This window comes from Marmota monax, unplaced genomic scaffold (assembly GCF_021218885.2).
Source record: "Marmota monax isolate L192 unplaced genomic scaffold, Marmota_monax_Labrador192_F-V1.1 WCK01_AAM20220418_F8-fsc00125, whole genome shotgun sequence".
NCBI lineage: Eukaryota > Metazoa > Chordata > Mammalia > Rodentia > Sciuridae > Marmota > Marmota monax.
The window spans coordinates 11,352,435-11,368,277 of NW_026695235.1; the positions used below are offsets into that span (position 1 = coordinate 11,352,435).

The window sequence follows — 15,843 nt, forward strand, 5'->3', positions numbered from 1 at the left end:
GCAAGGGAGACAGATCAAGAGAGAGAGACAGAGCAAGAGAGCAAGAGAGAGAGGGGCCCAGCAGGAGGGAGTTTTTATAGCCCAAATCTAACGGGGCCTCTGGATCTGCAAGCTGCCTTGTTGGCACAAGGGGGGTTGAGTGTTGAGCCTTGAGTCGGGGTTGAATGTTCAGCTTTGACGCAAACAGGTGATAAAGGACCAGACAGAGGGGGGTTTGAGTGCGTGGGCCATCCTGCAGCTAACATTTGTTCAGCCTGCCCTGCAGATAACATAGTTTAGCCTGTTCTGCACCTAACAGTGATCCTCCTGCCTCAGCTTCCCAGCCGCTGGGATTAAAGGCCTGAGTCACCACACCCAGCTTATCACCTTCAGTTTTGTTATTCACTGGTCAAATGAGCACACCACACATAGACAAGCAGGAACTGTCCCTGGAGACAGCGGAATTAGTCTGGTTTTGAGAAGGAGTCAATCCTTGTGTTAGCATGTTTTACTTTGTTTTCTTCTTAAGAACAAAGGACTGTCTTCTGATGGTGACCCTAAGTTTGTTCTCTTTGCCTTCCAGGATGGCCACTATTGCATTTACTCCAATCCAGATTCTGCTTGGATGCAGGTCTGGGTCTAGGGACCTCTGTTTGCCAGTATATCTTGCCACGGGCAAAACAAATCTCCAGCTTTGTCAGGGATCCCTTTTCAATTGAATTGTTGGTGGAAGGGCTTCTTCCCCCGTGGAAGTTGGAGGTGTGACAACATTCATCTTCCGTGAAATATTTATGGGGCACTGGACATGGAGTAGGGGAGATGAGGCAGGAGACCACTACTCAATGAAACATGAAGGAAGCTGATAACTAATAACACCTACTCCACAACTAAACTATGCCCAATGGGTGGTGGGATGTTTGCACTAATAAATTTTGAGGTAAACTAAAGCATCAATTTCCAATCTAATTCTGGTGTTAGCATTGTCTTGGGCCAAAAGCAGGCCTGTTCGTGCAGGGTGGACGATGACTGGTGACCACCTTGATGGTGTCTGATCAGTTGTAGCTATGGAAGGAGACCGGGCACGTGGTATGGACCCAGAGATATGGTGCTGAGGAGCTTTAAAACCCACAAAACGTTCGACCTGGTGATGTGAACCTGTAATCCCAGCAACTCCGGAGGCTGAAGCAGGAGGATCACAAGTTCAAAGCCAGCCTCCGCAATTTAGCCAGGCCTTAAGCAACTTAGATAGCCTCTGTCTCAAAATTTAAAATAAAAGGGCTAGGGATGTGGCTCATTGGTTAAGCCCGGCTGTGTTCAATCCCAGTGCCAAATAAATGAGTCCCACAAAACACAAAGGACTTTCAAATAGGACCATTAATGCTACTAAGGGCAGAACTGATGAGGCTGTGCACCTGGGAAAGTTTTCAGATTTAAGACAGGAAATTGGCAACGTAGTGAGTTAAAGGGGAAAGCCAGATCCGTTCTCCGCATACAGCGAGAAGAGGGGCGCAACTCCCCCCAAACACTTCGGATCTTCACCGGGCCCCAACAGCTGCGCGAAGGGCACCTTGCACCGCGGGAGCCTGCTCACCCGATCCTACCGGGTCCACGTCTGCCCGGGGAGGGCCGCTTTGCGCTGAGGCCTGCGATTGGTAGACTCTGGCCGGGGGTGTGGCCTAGCCGGCGGCTGGAGATGCGCGCGCAGGCCCTCGCCCCTCGCCCCGCTCCTCCTGCCCTGGGATTGGCGAGCTCGGGATCAGGGGCGGTTTGGGGGCGGTGGGGGCGCGCGCGGGGCGTGTCTCCCGTGCGACCTCGGCCTGCGCGTCTCCGCCATGGCTGCTTCGCTGGTGCTGCGGCGAGGACGAGCTGGGCCGCTGAAGGTACGGAGGAGTTCGCCGCTGCGCGGCCCGGAGCGCGCAGGGACCCGGCGAGGGCGCGCGCCGGCCGCACCTGCGGACCCTCGTGCCGGGCGGTCTGGGCTCCGACGCCGCCCGGGTCACCTGGGGAGCTGCGGGCAGGTGTGCATCTCCCCGGGCGTCCCCGCTGCGCTCCGGCGTGGAGAACCGCTGTCCGACGGTGACTTGTGCCACCCGCGCGGCTCCCTTAAGGACAGGGCCCATATTTAGCCGAAAACCAACCAACCACGGGATCTTCTGGGCTGTTCGGTTGCACCCGAGGTTAAGTGAAATGGGGGCACTGGCTGACCCGGTAACTACCTGGTGTCCACTGAGGAGTCGCCGCCTCTCCCGGCCGTGAAAGAAGGGCTCGCCTTCTCTGTGAAAAGCTAAGGCCGCTAGTTTAATTTTAAAATGGATCTTATTATGAAAGCGGTATTTGCCTTTCCCCCTCTTGGAGCTGGGATTGAACCCAGGCCTCAAGCGTGCGTTCCCTGTCACTGCGCCACACGCCCAGTCCCCAGAAGCAGTAAGTAGTCACTGCTAAGTAAAGTACAGGTGAGGGAGGAAACCATCGTCGTGTCCACTGTTTATTTACTCCTTTAAGTTCCCAACGTTTTTTTCAGTTTTTGCGTGTGCATATACTTTCCCTGCTTACAGTCAGGAGCACAGATGTTTTCACGTCTTGTTCTATGGCCAGGATCTAGAGCATCGACTGTTTAGTATGCAGGCCTTATTGACTACCTGCTGAGTGAATTCACATGGTATTTTTCATTTCCATTGTAAGTACTTCTGAAGCAATTATTTATGTACATCATTTTAAATTGCAGATTGTATTTTTGTTTCTAAGTATATGAAAACAGTTTATAAAAAGAACAAAATGTATTTTGAAAGTTAACAGAGTCGGAGATGACAAGAGTGTACACAGGAGGACATCCTTCATTATTAACTCAGATGCTAACAGTGATTGTCCTTGAACCTGGGCATTTTCTTGTTGCAACTTTTTTGTATTTTCTAACGTTTCCATGATATACATTTATTATGGAAATTGGAATAACCTCTAGTTACTTGAACATTCATGTGTAGTGGTAATATGTAGTATTTATATGTTGAAATAACTGTTATAAATGATAATACTCTAAATATCCATATTTATTAACTCTCTTGTCAGAGTATGCTCCTAGAAGCACGAGTATTTCGAGGATTTGCCTCTACAGCTTCTCTCTGTGCGGAATCAGGGAAGAATGAAAAGGGACATTCACTAAATCCCAAGAAGCAAAGTCCACCAAAAAGTAAGATTTTTAATGATAATCATAAGGGACAGAGAATGCCAAGTAAATACCTAGTCAGCCTTCCATGCATGCAAATGAGGTTTATTAGCTACATGACTTATGGCTTTTCATCCTTGCCATGTTCAGATCTTAGTCAGATATGAGGTCTGTGACAGATAGACCAAACACATGAGAAACGGTGCTTTGACTCACATCAACCCTGAACTGATCTTTTTGTTTTCTAAACACCCACCTCCAACAAGTGGTACCAAGCATTAGTCCTCTGAAGCACTTCTATGGCCTCACCATGGACCTCACTAGTGTGAGGTAGAGCGACTACACCCTCATTTTCCTCCCCAATTTTGATGGACCTTTTTTTTTTTTTTTTTTTCAATTTATTTATATGCAGTGCTAAGAATCGAACCCAGTGCCTCACACATGCTAAGCAAGCACTCTACCACTGAGCTGCAACTCCAGCCCCTTTCCTCCCCAATTTTGACTTTCTTCGCTCTCTTTGAAACCCTGTGCTGGTTCCCCAGTTTGCTCCGTCACAGACCAGGATTGTGGGTATCATTTTAGGACTGTGGAGAAGGAATTAATAAGAGCAGGTAGTTTTCCACTGTGACTCATTCTGCTAAGGCACAATGTCTGACCTGTTTCCAGCTCTTTACACAATCCTTTTGACTTTTACCACTAGTTTTTAATTTTTTTTCTCCTCCCTGAGTACTAATGTAACATGTCCTCATTGGAGAGCAAAAAGAAATGCAGCAGTGAATTTTAAATGCTTCTCTTCTGGGATTACTTTTATTTTCCATTCTCTACTCCCCCCCCCCCCTTTTCCTTTCTGCAGTGCTGGAGTTGGAACCCAGGGCCTCGTGGATGCTTGGCAGGCACTCTGCCACTGAGCTATATTCCCAGCCCCTTGTTCATCATTGACGATTGATTATGATCTAGGTCCACTTAATTTAGCTTTTATTGATGAAAACTTAGTTTACTCTAGAAAGACTATGCAGTATTACTCTCTTTGCAGGTCTTTGATCCTCATATGGGGTTGTAGGATGATAATTGAATTTGGTCTTCCTTTACCAAAATACCATTTCTTCAGTTTGAGTGTCTGAAAATGTCTAGATTCTTTTGCTTGTGGTCTCTTGACCTGCTCATAGAACATTGGTGGGTTTTAAAAGTTTGCACCTGTAGAGAGTGCCAGCCCCACTTTCACACTGCCCACCTGGGCCGGGGAGCCTCACCATCTTGGTAGTTTCTGCATGTCCTGTTGACCTGAGGCCTGTATTGCACAGGAACTTTTTTAAATTCTATCCTATACCAGCCTCATTTTTAAATCTGATGTTCTTTTCCATCTGAATGCATTTTTAAAAATGTATGTGTTAAACATAAGAACTCTTCTTTTAGTAAAAATAATCTCAACACCAGTACCACGCCTAAAAAATGTTTGTGACAAGTATGTCAGTTATGACACATGCCTATAATCCCAGCAATTTAAGAGGTTGAGGAAAGAGGACCTCAAGTTCAAGGCCAGCCTGATCAACTTAGTGAGACTCTGTCTTAAGATAAAAAATTAAAAAGGGATAGGGATGCAGTTCAGAGGTGTAGTGCTCCTGGCTTCAATTCTCAGTACTTAAAAAAAGAAAGTTACATTCTGTAGTACACTTTTTGTTTGTGCAAACCCAGGGCCTCATGCAACCTGGCACATTTTTTACTTATGTCAGTACCATCATCCTTTCCTTTGGTGAATTTTAACCTTGTGTCAGTAATCCTACCTTAGTTCAGATTTATGAATCTGAACTAAGTGAATTTGAAAATATCATGGCAGAGCCCAGAGCCTCCTATTTAGAAATGTGCTTCCACATTGTCAGTGGGAACCGTGTGCTCTGTCCTGGGACAGTTGGGGTGCCATCATGGGATGGGAATGCTGAGCTGGGAGTTGGCCTTGGGCCCCTGTGGAGCTTTTGTCGCTAGCTGTGGCATCCTTGCCGGTGTCTGGGCCTGGGTCCTTCCGGCTTGAGTGTCCAGTGTGCTCCCTCCCTGGGTGTTAGGCTCATGGGCATGTGATAACTGTGTACTTCATAAATGACAGGGGGCTTTTGGGTGGGAAGACAGCTTTCAATTGTTTGGGGTGCATTTACATTACATTTACATCTCATAAAGCAATCTCTGTACAAAGAAAAAGAAAGAATGCTTCTAAACTGACGCATGGAGCCTGCATTTCCCATGAAGTGTCAGTGGTAGGAAAGTGTAAGGTTCAGACATTCTCTTCCCCACCATGGTACATTGCCATCTTAAACCCTCCTACCCCAAGCTGGCTTTAGAAGTTCTGGTGGAAGTTTTCTGCGTGCAGATGGGGACCCTAAGTACTCACCCTGGGGTCACATCTCTAGCCAAAGGGTCTGGATGGGCTTGCCTCAGGCTACAGAAGTTGCTCTGCCTTGTTCTGGAAGTTTTTAGCTGCTTTTTGCACATACTTCCTGAGGGAAGCAGTAGGTGAGTGTCAGTCCAGGGTATCCTCCCAGGGCCCCTCTTGGGGAATGTCTGGCTCTGCAGGTTTGTCATCTGCTGGATCCTTTCACCAAGCTGAACTTTGAGTCAGTATAAACAGTTGGCTGGGTAATTTCCGTGTGGCTTTTTAAAGAGTATGCTGAGAAACCAAAGTTGATTGGCCTTTCCAAGTCCTATCTCAGGTTTAAAAGTGAGGATATTTGGAAATACAGATTTGATGTATTTATTTTATAGCCATAATACCAAGTGCTCTTCTGAGCACTTTCCCCTTATTATCTGTGTGTCCACAGACAAGCCTGTGTGTGGATGCTGCTGTCACCCTGTGTCACCAGTGAGGCTGAGATGTCAGAGACAGCGGCAGGGAGTCTAGGATTGCCCCCAGGCATTGTGATTCATAGTCTATATCTTATTCACTGTACTATATTGCTGCTGAAAAATCTCCATTCTCATGCATTTGTTAAAAGACAAACTTTTTATGTCAAACACCATATAATTACCCTATAAAACCTAAGTAACTTCAGCCTTCTATGTCATGTTTAGATGACCTTTGCTTCTGAATGTGCTTTGTATGCTGAATTAGTTTTGTGATCTGTTGAAAAGATTTGGAAGTGTTTTAAGGTGACTAATCTGTTTGAAATACTATAGTCATCCTTGCTTTTGCTAAAAACCTGAAGGTCATGCCCTCACTTTCCAACCAAGTCAAAGAGAGAATCAAGAAGCTTAAGTTCTGTTTTGAGAAGAGAAGTGTGAGGAGAACTGCTCACTGGTGACCGCAGACCTTTATCTCATGCGGCTTCGTGGTCTTGAGAGGCAGGAAGTGCCCACTGGTGCCCGAGTGAGCTATGAGATGGACCTGCCCCGTGAGGCTTATTTAGCAGCCAGGCATTCTGTTACTTTGTCTTCGAGGAAAGCCACTGTCGCATTGTCAGAGGTTATCACAGTCTGTCTCTGGACATTGAATGAGAGCAAGCACTGGGGTGAAGTACTTCTGTTCAGAGCAAAGACCACTTTTCCTTGATGTGATAGAACTGTCTTCTAGGCGACATCAGCTCTGTACTGTGAAACTCAGACCTGGTGGGGACCCTGGGCTTGCTAGTTAGTGATGCAGGCAGCTACGGATCAGCAGACAGGTTTCCTATTGAGCCATGCAGAGGAGGCTGGCCTTGTGCTGTGGCAGGGCAGAAACTGGCTCTTGGTAAAAAGCAAAATCTGTTCCTGTCCTCTGTTAGCCTTTCCCTGGGGTGTTCTCAATAGTTAGCACAGACAAAAGAAACTTGAATGCCTTTTGTTTCTTATAATGAAATTTCCTTTTTTTGTCTTTGGGGTTTTTTTTGTTTTGTTTTGTTTTGTTTTGTTTTGCAGTGCCAGGGATTAAACCCAGGGCCTCAGGCATACTAGGTGATCACTCTACCACTGAGCTACATCCAAGCCCTTAAGGTTTCCTTTTCAAATAAAATATCTAAGTTGTATCATTGTCAGTCCCATCTGAAATGTTCTTTCCATTTTCTGTAGGTAATAAATCAATTTATAATGTAGGTTGGGTTGTTTTTGCTTTGTTTTGTTTTTTCTGCTAAGGACTGAGCCTAGGACCTTGTGCTAGGCTGGCACTCTTATCACTGAGCTCTACTCTCAGCCCCAGTGGAACCCAAGTTTTGGGATGAAACTTAATTCCCCCCTTCTGCTGGCAGGTGGCGCTGGCAGGTGGGGTTTGGGCAAGGCTGCGGTCCCCTGCAGCTCTCATTGGCCGGCCCCGCCCTCCAGTGTTGCAGCGACCCCAGCAGGGCACCGTCAATTTCTTCTTTCTGGGTTTTTATCTTGTGAATTCAAAGAATGAAATCCATAGGCCAAGATGAGTGAGTGTAAGAGCAGCATTTTTAGAGAATAGAAACAGGAACAGAACTCTTGCAGTGTCACCATTAGTCTGGTTTAATAACATTACAATTTTTAATATATGCAAGGGATAGGGAAATAGCTCAGTGGTAGAGTACTTTCCTAGCGTACACAAGGCCCTGAGTTCAAACCTCAGCACCTCGAATACGCACAAAGGTCTCGGTAGATTTTGAAAGATTCGATCCTTACCATCTTTCTATTCAAAACAGCCCATGTAAGATAGCCTTATTTTTAATTTAATTTTTCATACTTGGAAAATTCATTCAAGTCAAAATAGAGATGAATCAGTAATCCAGGTGAGTGGCTGGCAGGGTTTGAAGTCCGGAGCATCTTAGACACAGCTGTTAGGAATTTCTGAGCTGGGCAGCTGGGTTCAGAGACACAGCAGAAGCCAGTGTGCACTACCCCTTTGTTCACCTTCCGTTCAGCGTGACCTGCAGCTGTGTGTGCACTCTGGAAGTCCCCTGCACCTGCATCAACACCTGCTGGGGTGGGGTTCCGAGTGCAGGGTCTGAGTCCGAGGTCCCTACGTGGCTTGGTGGGCATGGTGGTGGTGGGCTGGGGTGATTACAACAGTCACCCACACTAGTCCTCGGGTCGTCTTTCCTCACAGTGCTGTCCCCCTCTGGCTGGCCCACGTCCAGTGGCTTGTTCTTTTTTCATTTTTGTTTGTTTGTTTTTAATATCTACCTTTTAGTTGTAGTTGGACACAATACCTTTATTTTATTTACTTATTTTTATGTGGTGCTGAGGATCGAACCCAGGGCCTCGCATGGGCTAGGAGAGCGCTCTACCATTGAGCCCCAGCCCTAGCCCTCTTTCTTTTCTTTGATCTCACCATATCAGTCTATTAGTCATTGGTTCCTGAGCTCAGAAAACCCTGCTGGGTACTGCTAAGCCAGAGTGGTTGGGAGGACGGGTTTTACCCTAGAGAAGTAGGATAGAGCTGTTTTCAGTACAAAATAGGTGCCTGGCCTCCAGGACTCTGGATATAAGTCTGCTCACCTGTAATAGTTTTCAAAGTTTTGTTTTAAGTTTGAAAGGTAATTTTAAGAATGTGTCTTATACTTTTCTTCTGATTTATGTGGTTAGAAAACATTTATTACTAGCTGACAAAATTAAATTAAATTAGCTCTAATCGATATATTACTTGATTTCATTTTTTCATCAATGACCATGAAATATAAGACTACTTTTATTATATTAGTACTTATCTTTTTTTTTTAGAATTTAAAATCCATTCCAAGTGATACCTATGATATTACATTATTTAGACCTTTTCAGTATCATAGTACTTTTTTTTTTTTTGGCTCAAGAAATCCCCAAATGACCTGTGTGACTGTGAAGGACTTTTCTTCCTTTTCAGGGCAGTTTTACTTGAACTGTACCATCCTCTCCCACCACCCCCACTCTCACACACATGCATGTGGGAACCCCAGTCCCTGCCGGGCTCCTGTATGTACCTTCACTGTTTGGTTGTGGGTTTTTTTTTTTTGTTGTTGTTGTTGTTTTGTCTTTTGTGTGTGTGTGTGGTGGTGGTAGGGGTTAAACCCAGGGCCTTGTGCATGCGAGGCCAGCTGAGCCAGATCCCCGGCCCTACTTTCACAGTTTGGTTTTTTTGTTTTTTAATATTGGAGAAACATCAAATATTTGCTTGATTATAGGGATTCAAGGAATTATGTAATTATAAAACTTCAGTAATCATCTAAAAATATCTTTATTGGATGAAATAGTTTAAAAATAACCATAACCAGAGAAGCCATCAGTGTAGAAAATGCATGCAGTTTGTTATTCCTGTTGGTTTAAAAAAAAAGAAATCTCCATCTTTAATGTTTTCAGCAGGAGAGGGAAGTATCTCCAGTTCTTAGCTGCCAAGCACACAGCTTGGTTGTGTCACTGGAGAGCCTTTCCGGGGGACTTGTCTTCAGTTGGTCACACTGAAGGTGTTATAAGTAATGGGTTGATATGCAGTGAAATGTCGATGACTTTGACTAATGAGTTTAAGTTGTTTCATTAAATAGTAAAAATAACCTTCCTCTTTATGCCGTTTCCTAGATGTAGTGGAACCAAAGGAGAGGGTCAAGCCACTAACCCCCCAGACAGCAGCTGCGCCGCCTGACAGCCTGTCTCCACCCCGTTCTCCCCTGCCATGTGGGAGCAGAGGCGGGACACTAGCTAGCCCCCACCCCAGTGGCAGCATGCTGCTCTCAGAGGAAGGGCCCCTGCAGCGGTTTTCGAGGAAGACTTTGGTAGAATTTCCTCAAAAGGTCCTGCCTCCATTCCAAGAACAGGGTTCTGACTCCAAGGTTCACCAGGTTCCTGGGAACCAGAGGGATGATTCGTCGTCGTCCTCCTCCTCCTCCTCCACATCCAGCTCCTCCGATTCAGAGTCTGACGAGGAGGGGGATGTCCCAGAAGTTGGTCCCCAAGGGGTGAGCAAAGGCAAGGGACGATTTTCAAAGCCAGAGGCCACCCGCCCCTTTGAGAAGAAAGACCCCAAAGCCACGGCATCTGCAAAAGAGAATACTGGGGTGCAGAGGCCACCCATGGATGTCACCTACCCAGGGCAGCCCCGTCCGCTGAAGAAGACGGGGCCCTCCACCAAGTCAGTAAAGGACAGAAAAGAAGCCAAACCAAAACCCACCACACCCAGCTCACAGGCCAGTGAAGAGATCTTGAAGAAAAATGTAAAGAAAGAAGAACTGCAGAAAATATTTAGTGCCCATGAGACAGATGAAGAAAGCCAAAAGCCATTTGATGTTCAGGACACCTTATCTGGCCACACAAAAGCTGGATCTTCGACACAGCAGAGTGGCGGCCTAGTGTTCGCAGCGCAGACAGAAGAGGCCAGGGCGCGGGATCAGCTGCCAGCTGCCGCCCCTGGGGCCCAAGGCCTAGAACCTCAGGTGCCTGGGCCTGGTTGGAAAGCCTCTTCTCCCCTAGCCAGAGAAGAAGACGTGGGGAAACAGGTAACGGAAAGACACTCAAAGGCCAAAGGGGGCATCTTGGAAGATCAGGTACCAGTGAGAGACGTGAAGAAGGCAGACGTCTCTGGAGAGAAGGCCTCAGGACCACAGCCTGAGGAGAGGGGCCAGGCCGAGGCCGCCGAAGACGCAGCGCCCTGCGGGGAAGCCCAGGGCCACACACAGGGTACACCTCGCCTTGTTAGACTCTTATCCTTTGGGGTGGCTAGACTCTAACACACTATTCTGAATTTCTGCTTGCTTAGAAAGAAATATTATGTTAATCAGCGTCTAGTAGAAACTAGGCCTGCAATGCTGTCCAGCTAGGCAGAGAAGTACATATTGATTACAGATAATGCACATCTTTATACAAAATCCTAAAATATTTTACTTTTTCTGATATCAGCATTTTAAAAATTTTTTATTGGTGCATTATAATTATACTTAACAGTGGGATTCATTGTTACATATTTGTACATGCACACAATATGACAATATCTATTTTTTTTTAATGAAAGAGTGTGCCCTTGGCACTCTGGACAACCTCTTTTTTTTTTTTTTGTGGTGCTGGGGATTGAACCCAGGGCCTTGTGCATGCAAGGTAAGCACTCTACCAACTGAGCTACAACCCCAGCCCTGGACAACCTCTTAATCAGCATAATTTTTGCAGACTGTCAGTTTAGAATGGCCACCCTTAACCTTCCAGGGCATCCAGATGTCTATTTTGTGACCTTGTGAGCATCCTTGGTCTCCCATCTAGCTTGAGTAGGCAGGAGTGAGAGTCATAAGGGAGTGATAGTCTTCAAGTTCAGGGGATTGCCCTGAGCACCCTCGGGCATGAGGGAAGGTTCGCAGTTAGGGACTGAAGCAGTGAGTGTCACGCGAAGGCAGCTGGGGACTGCAGGGTTTTCTTTTCACAGGACATTGCCTTTTCTGATTTACCTAAGAAACACAACAGGCTTCCTAGGAAAGCAGTGCATCCCTTAAATGTTACATTTTGTGAGCATCAGACCTTGTAGGATATGATGTGCTGTGGGGGTGCGGCCAGATGCTAGCAGGAGGGCCTCAGTTTTAGGATCTGTGGTTCAGCAGGTTCTTTAAAACAGAGCATCACTAGCAACGCCTTCTTCTTCCTGTTTCTGTTTCATCCTTCTGGAAGCCTCCCTGCCTCACGTGCATCGCCTGGTGCGCTCCTGATGCGGTCTCAGGATGAGTCTCTGCTTCCCCTTCCACCAGCCCTCTTACGTGAGCTCTAGTGCCCCGCTTGCCAGGCTTCTCCTGACCTCGGGCCCTGCCTCTCCTCGCGCTCCTGCTTTCATTCCTCCCCTCTCAGATGGAGGTGCCAAAATCCTCAGGGTGAAAATAGGACGTTGGGATTTTCAGACTGCAAACCAACTTGCCAACCTGGGGTATAGCTCAGTGGCAGAGTGCCTACCTGGCACAAGCCAGGCCCTGGGTTCATCTCTAGCAGTGGGGTGGGGGGAATCTCTTTGCCCTCAGAGGCAGCTATAACCCAGTATCACTGTGGTCATCCCCTCGCGTTAGCCAAAGGTGTGTGTACAGCACACTGAAGGGCTTCGGCTTGCTGAGGTTGGAAGGATGTCAGTCCTTTAAGACTTTTTTTTTTTTGTTTAGTCCAGCAAAATTGTGAGAAACAGAGCTTTTGGCATTGATTAGAATAGTAAAAAGTTTGTGTGCATTATGTTTGGTGAAGCACAAATAGAAGTTGAGATGGCCCAACCTCTGATTCCCAGGAATTTTATTAGAGTCCATGGAAGTTCCAGCCCAAACCTTGCCTGCAAGGTTTATCCTGTCCTGTTGCATGTTGTGTGGCAGAGGAGCAGTGTTCTTGTGCTTCAGCCAACACTTCCAGTTTTAAGGTCACCAAATGCCAGAATTCTCCTAATCTAACAGAGACTGGAAGGCTCACTTAGTTCTGCTTAGGGAAGTGCTACAAATCGTTTATTTCTAGTACAGACAGATTTCTGATAAGAGGTAGTGTTCTTTCCCATGCAAACTGAAAGTCCTTCTGTAATGGTTCTAGGCATTTTTAAACTTAAAATCTGGGGCCTGGAAGTACACAGAGTGAGATGTTAAGTCGTTATTATTTTATTACCAGGACAGAGCAGCGTGGTCCCCTCCTCTAGTGGGCTTGTGATGTAAACCTGGGGCAGTTTTCAATGGTGAGGTCAGGGAGAGGTGAACATTTTATATGGCCCAGTGACAGCTTTGTCCCTAGGTGGTCGTGTAATAATTATCACTCCTGAATTGTTAGGGCCACAGTTTTAGAATAACTTTTCAACTAACATCCTTGTCTTGCTTTTGAAGGTGTGGTACCTCCGTGGGCTTTCCTTTCTAAGTAGACAGTTCCTTCATCACAGGTAGGATTGGTGGAAGCTGCTGGGATGAGTCTCCGAAAGCCCCTCTTGTCCTGTGCTTCCTCCACAGAGCCCGCCCAGGCTCCAGTGCCCCCCGAGCTGAATGACACCACCACCTACAAGAACCTGCAGCATCACGACTACAACACGTACACATTCCTAGACCTGAACCGGGACCTCTCCCAGTTCAGGATGCCTCAGCCCTCTTCTGGACGTGAGTCCCCTCGGCACTGAGCACTCTTCTGGACGTGAGTCCCCTCGGCACTGAGCCCTCTTCTGGAGTGACCCGGCCTCGTCTTGGCTGCAAAAATAAAAAATCACTTGAGTCACAAACCCAGAGTGTGTCCTTGGTTCCCTTTTACACTCCCCAGTGAATGGTACACAGACAACACTGCTGGTGACTCATTCCCTCGTAGGACATACTCAGGAATGTCCACTGTGTGCAAGGAATTCTTCATTGTAAGGCGAGGGCCAACAGGACAAGTCCACGGAACTGGAGAGTGCTGGGTGAGCTGGCAGTAAGCTGATTGACATGGAGGTGTTGGTAATGGCAGTAGTGACTTCGAAATTTATAGGCCTGGTTTTGATAAATTAGAAATAATCTTAAAATTTAAACTACTGCATTGCTAAGAGCTGTGGTATTAGATTATAGCATCTTATTATCAGAAAAGGAGCAGACTGATTTTGTTCTGTTGGGACGTTTTCAGTGGTTAGATTAGAGCAAGGTGGATGTTTTGTATTGTCCAGGGCAGCTGTGCCCCCAAGTGGCCATGGGCCGGCTCTGAGCTGCTGTAGCTCTTCAGGACTCTGCTGCTCGTGAGGCCCTCGCTATGCACCAAAAAGCGCTGGTCACTGCTCTCTGGAGGCCAGGTGAGTCACACAGGTGGGCCGCTTACCCACGTTTTGCTTTGCTTTCCTTTTATGGTCTTGTGTTGAGTCCAAATTGGGGTTTATTTCATTTGGATTCTGGTCCTTGGCCTCTAGGCCACCTATAGCAAACTCAGTACAGTGACGTGCTCACAGTCCACATTTCTGTAATCCTATGTTTCTTAAGGTTAGTCGGGGATTCCAAAATAGAAAACAGTGTTGACAGCGGGTATTGAGATCATCTACCTCAGACTTTATGACCACCCTAGAGGCTTAGCAACTCAACAAGTTTGTAATAATCACCTTTTTATTATAAAGTAATAAAACCACATTCCCAAAAGGAGAGCTGACTCTTGAATCAGAAGAAGGCTAACTTTGGAAACTGCCTGCTGGCCTGACTGTTGCCGCCCCCCCTGCGGTGGCTGCACTGGACGCAACCTCTTAGACATCCAGTCCCTTCTGGGGGGGTTGTGGCTGGCTTAATGGCTTGCTTCTGGGGCCAAGACCCCTGGAATCCTGGCACACTGTGCTTCCCTGGGTATGCAACCCTGGGGTGGACGAGGAGGAGGTCTGCACATGCTTGGAAGAGGAAGATTGAGGCGTGAGCAGTTCTCCCCTTGGAACTGGCCCTGGCTCATCCCGGCCTCCCTGGGTCACACCCTCGCAGTTCACCCTCCTGGACGCTCTTGTGGTGGCCCAAGAAGCCTATGTTCCCCAGAAGTGCTGCCAGAAACACCTGTGAAATGCAACTCATTTTGTGTCTTGAATTTTGAGACAGAATCTCTCTAGATTGTCCAGGCTGACCTCAAACTCAGTCCTCCTGCCTTGGCCTCCTGTCACTGGGATCACATTGGCCTTAAATTAGTGTTGTATTATTTTCTTAAGGTGGATTCCAGAAACTGATCTGATAAACCAGAGTGTAGACACTATTATTTCCTGCTGGATTTTTAAACCACTTTGAACAAGGTCATTATTTTGCCTCTGTATATTTCCCTGTCACCTAGACGTCTGCTCTCATGCCTAGTACAGATGCCCGTGCTCCAGAGGAGGCAAACCTCTGCCAAGGACAGGTTCCTGCCCTAGTGACTCCCCAGGCACTGAGAGCCTCAGCTTTTTTTTTTTTTGGGGGGGGGGAAGGCAGGTACCAGGGACTGAACTCAGGGACGCTCAACCACTGAGCCACATCCCCAGCCCTATCTGGTATTTTATTTAGAGACAGGGTCTCACTGAGTTGCTTAGTGCCTTGCCATTGCCGAGGCTGGCTTTGAACTCTCGATCCTCCTGCCTCAGCCTCCCGAGCGCTGGGATCCTAGGTGTGTGCCACTGCGCTCGGCCAGCCTCAGCTTTTCTGATCCTGCGTCAAGCCTTGTGTTTGTATACTTTGTTCTGCTGCTGGTCCCCGCTCAGTTCTGAAGCCAGGCAAGGTTCACTGGGTCACAGCACCCCTGGCAGAATCTGACCTGGCAGGTGCTGTGCACACAGGAAGCAGGAAAGGTCTGTGAGGTGAGTTCAGCACCACAAAGCTGGTTACCCCAGAGAAATTGTAGAGACTGACTGGTTCTGTTGGAGCTTTCTCTAAGGGCTGGATGGGGAACATCCCTGGCTCTGGGGGCCCTCACAGTCTCAGCTACCTAGTCTTGTCACAACCTTTTAAGAGTGTGAAGACCATCCTTAGCTTCTAAGACAGGGCAGTGGACGAGGCTTGTCTTTGAGGCTAGTGTGTCAACCCCACTAGTAAAGGGGTTGCTGTGGATCATTTAGGGAAAGGGCTGATGGAGGGTGAGGCCGACCAGCAGGCTCTTCCCGTGCTCAGCGCCTCCTGTTACCAGCCTTTTCTCCCCCACCGTCTCCTCTCCCCCTCCCCCTTATTCTAGAAGGAATTAGAAACACTGTGGCATAAAAAGTTAGCAGCTAAAGCACGGCAGTTGTCGCCCTTCAGGGCCTGTAAGAAACTTCAAGTGGAAGTTCCTTCCGGGTCACGAGAGAAGTGTCAACACCTGGGGCCGGGGGCAGGAGGGGGGACCTCTCTGGTCATCCCTGCAACTTTTTAGGTACACCCCACTTGAGGTGGTTGTGGTTTTGGGGC

The 15,843-nt window shown here is 47.4% G+C and overlaps 1 protein-coding gene across 5 annotated transcripts; it reads left to right on the plus strand.

The window, feature by feature from the left end:
- The first annotated feature begins 1,720 nt into the window (after positions 1-1,720).
- Positions 1,721-13,223, plus strand: Ndufv3 (NADH:ubiquinone oxidoreductase subunit V3). 5 transcript variants are annotated; one of them, XM_058577261.1, is made up of 5 exons: positions 1,721-1,859; positions 3,046-3,166; positions 9,605-10,699; positions 12,961-13,138; positions 13,173-13,223. In XM_058577261.1, the coding sequence occupies exons 1-4, from the start codon at positions 1,812-1,814 to the stop codon at positions 13,122-13,124; spliced, it is 1,428 nt and encodes a 475-aa protein (XP_058433244.1). In that variant the 5' UTR covers positions 1,721-1,811; the 3' UTR covers positions 13,125-13,138; positions 13,173-13,223. The 5 variants fall into 5 exon arrangements, with proteins under 5 accessions (XP_058433244.1, XP_046295117.1, XP_046295121.1 ...); XM_046439161.2 differs by having other exon boundaries at positions 12,961-13,223; XM_046439164.2 differs by lacking the exon at positions 1,721-1,859 and adding an exon at positions 2,078-2,403 and having other exon boundaries at positions 12,961-13,223.
- The last annotated feature ends 2,620 nt before the right edge of the window (positions 13,224-15,843 follow it).

Coding starts and splice junctions, on each gene's coding strand:
- Ndufv3 (XM_046439161.2), top strand. CDS start 1,812: ATGGCTGCTTCGCTGGTGCTGCGGCGAGGACGAGCTGGGCCGCTGAAG. Junction 3,167..9,604: donor GAAGCAAAGTCCACCAAAAA/GTAAGATTTTTA, acceptor GCCGTTTCCTAG/ATGTAGTGGAACCAAAGGAG. Junction 10,700..12,960: donor AGCCCAGGGCCACACACAGG/GTACACCTCGCC, acceptor CTTCCTCCACAG/AGCCCGCCCAGGCTCCAGTG.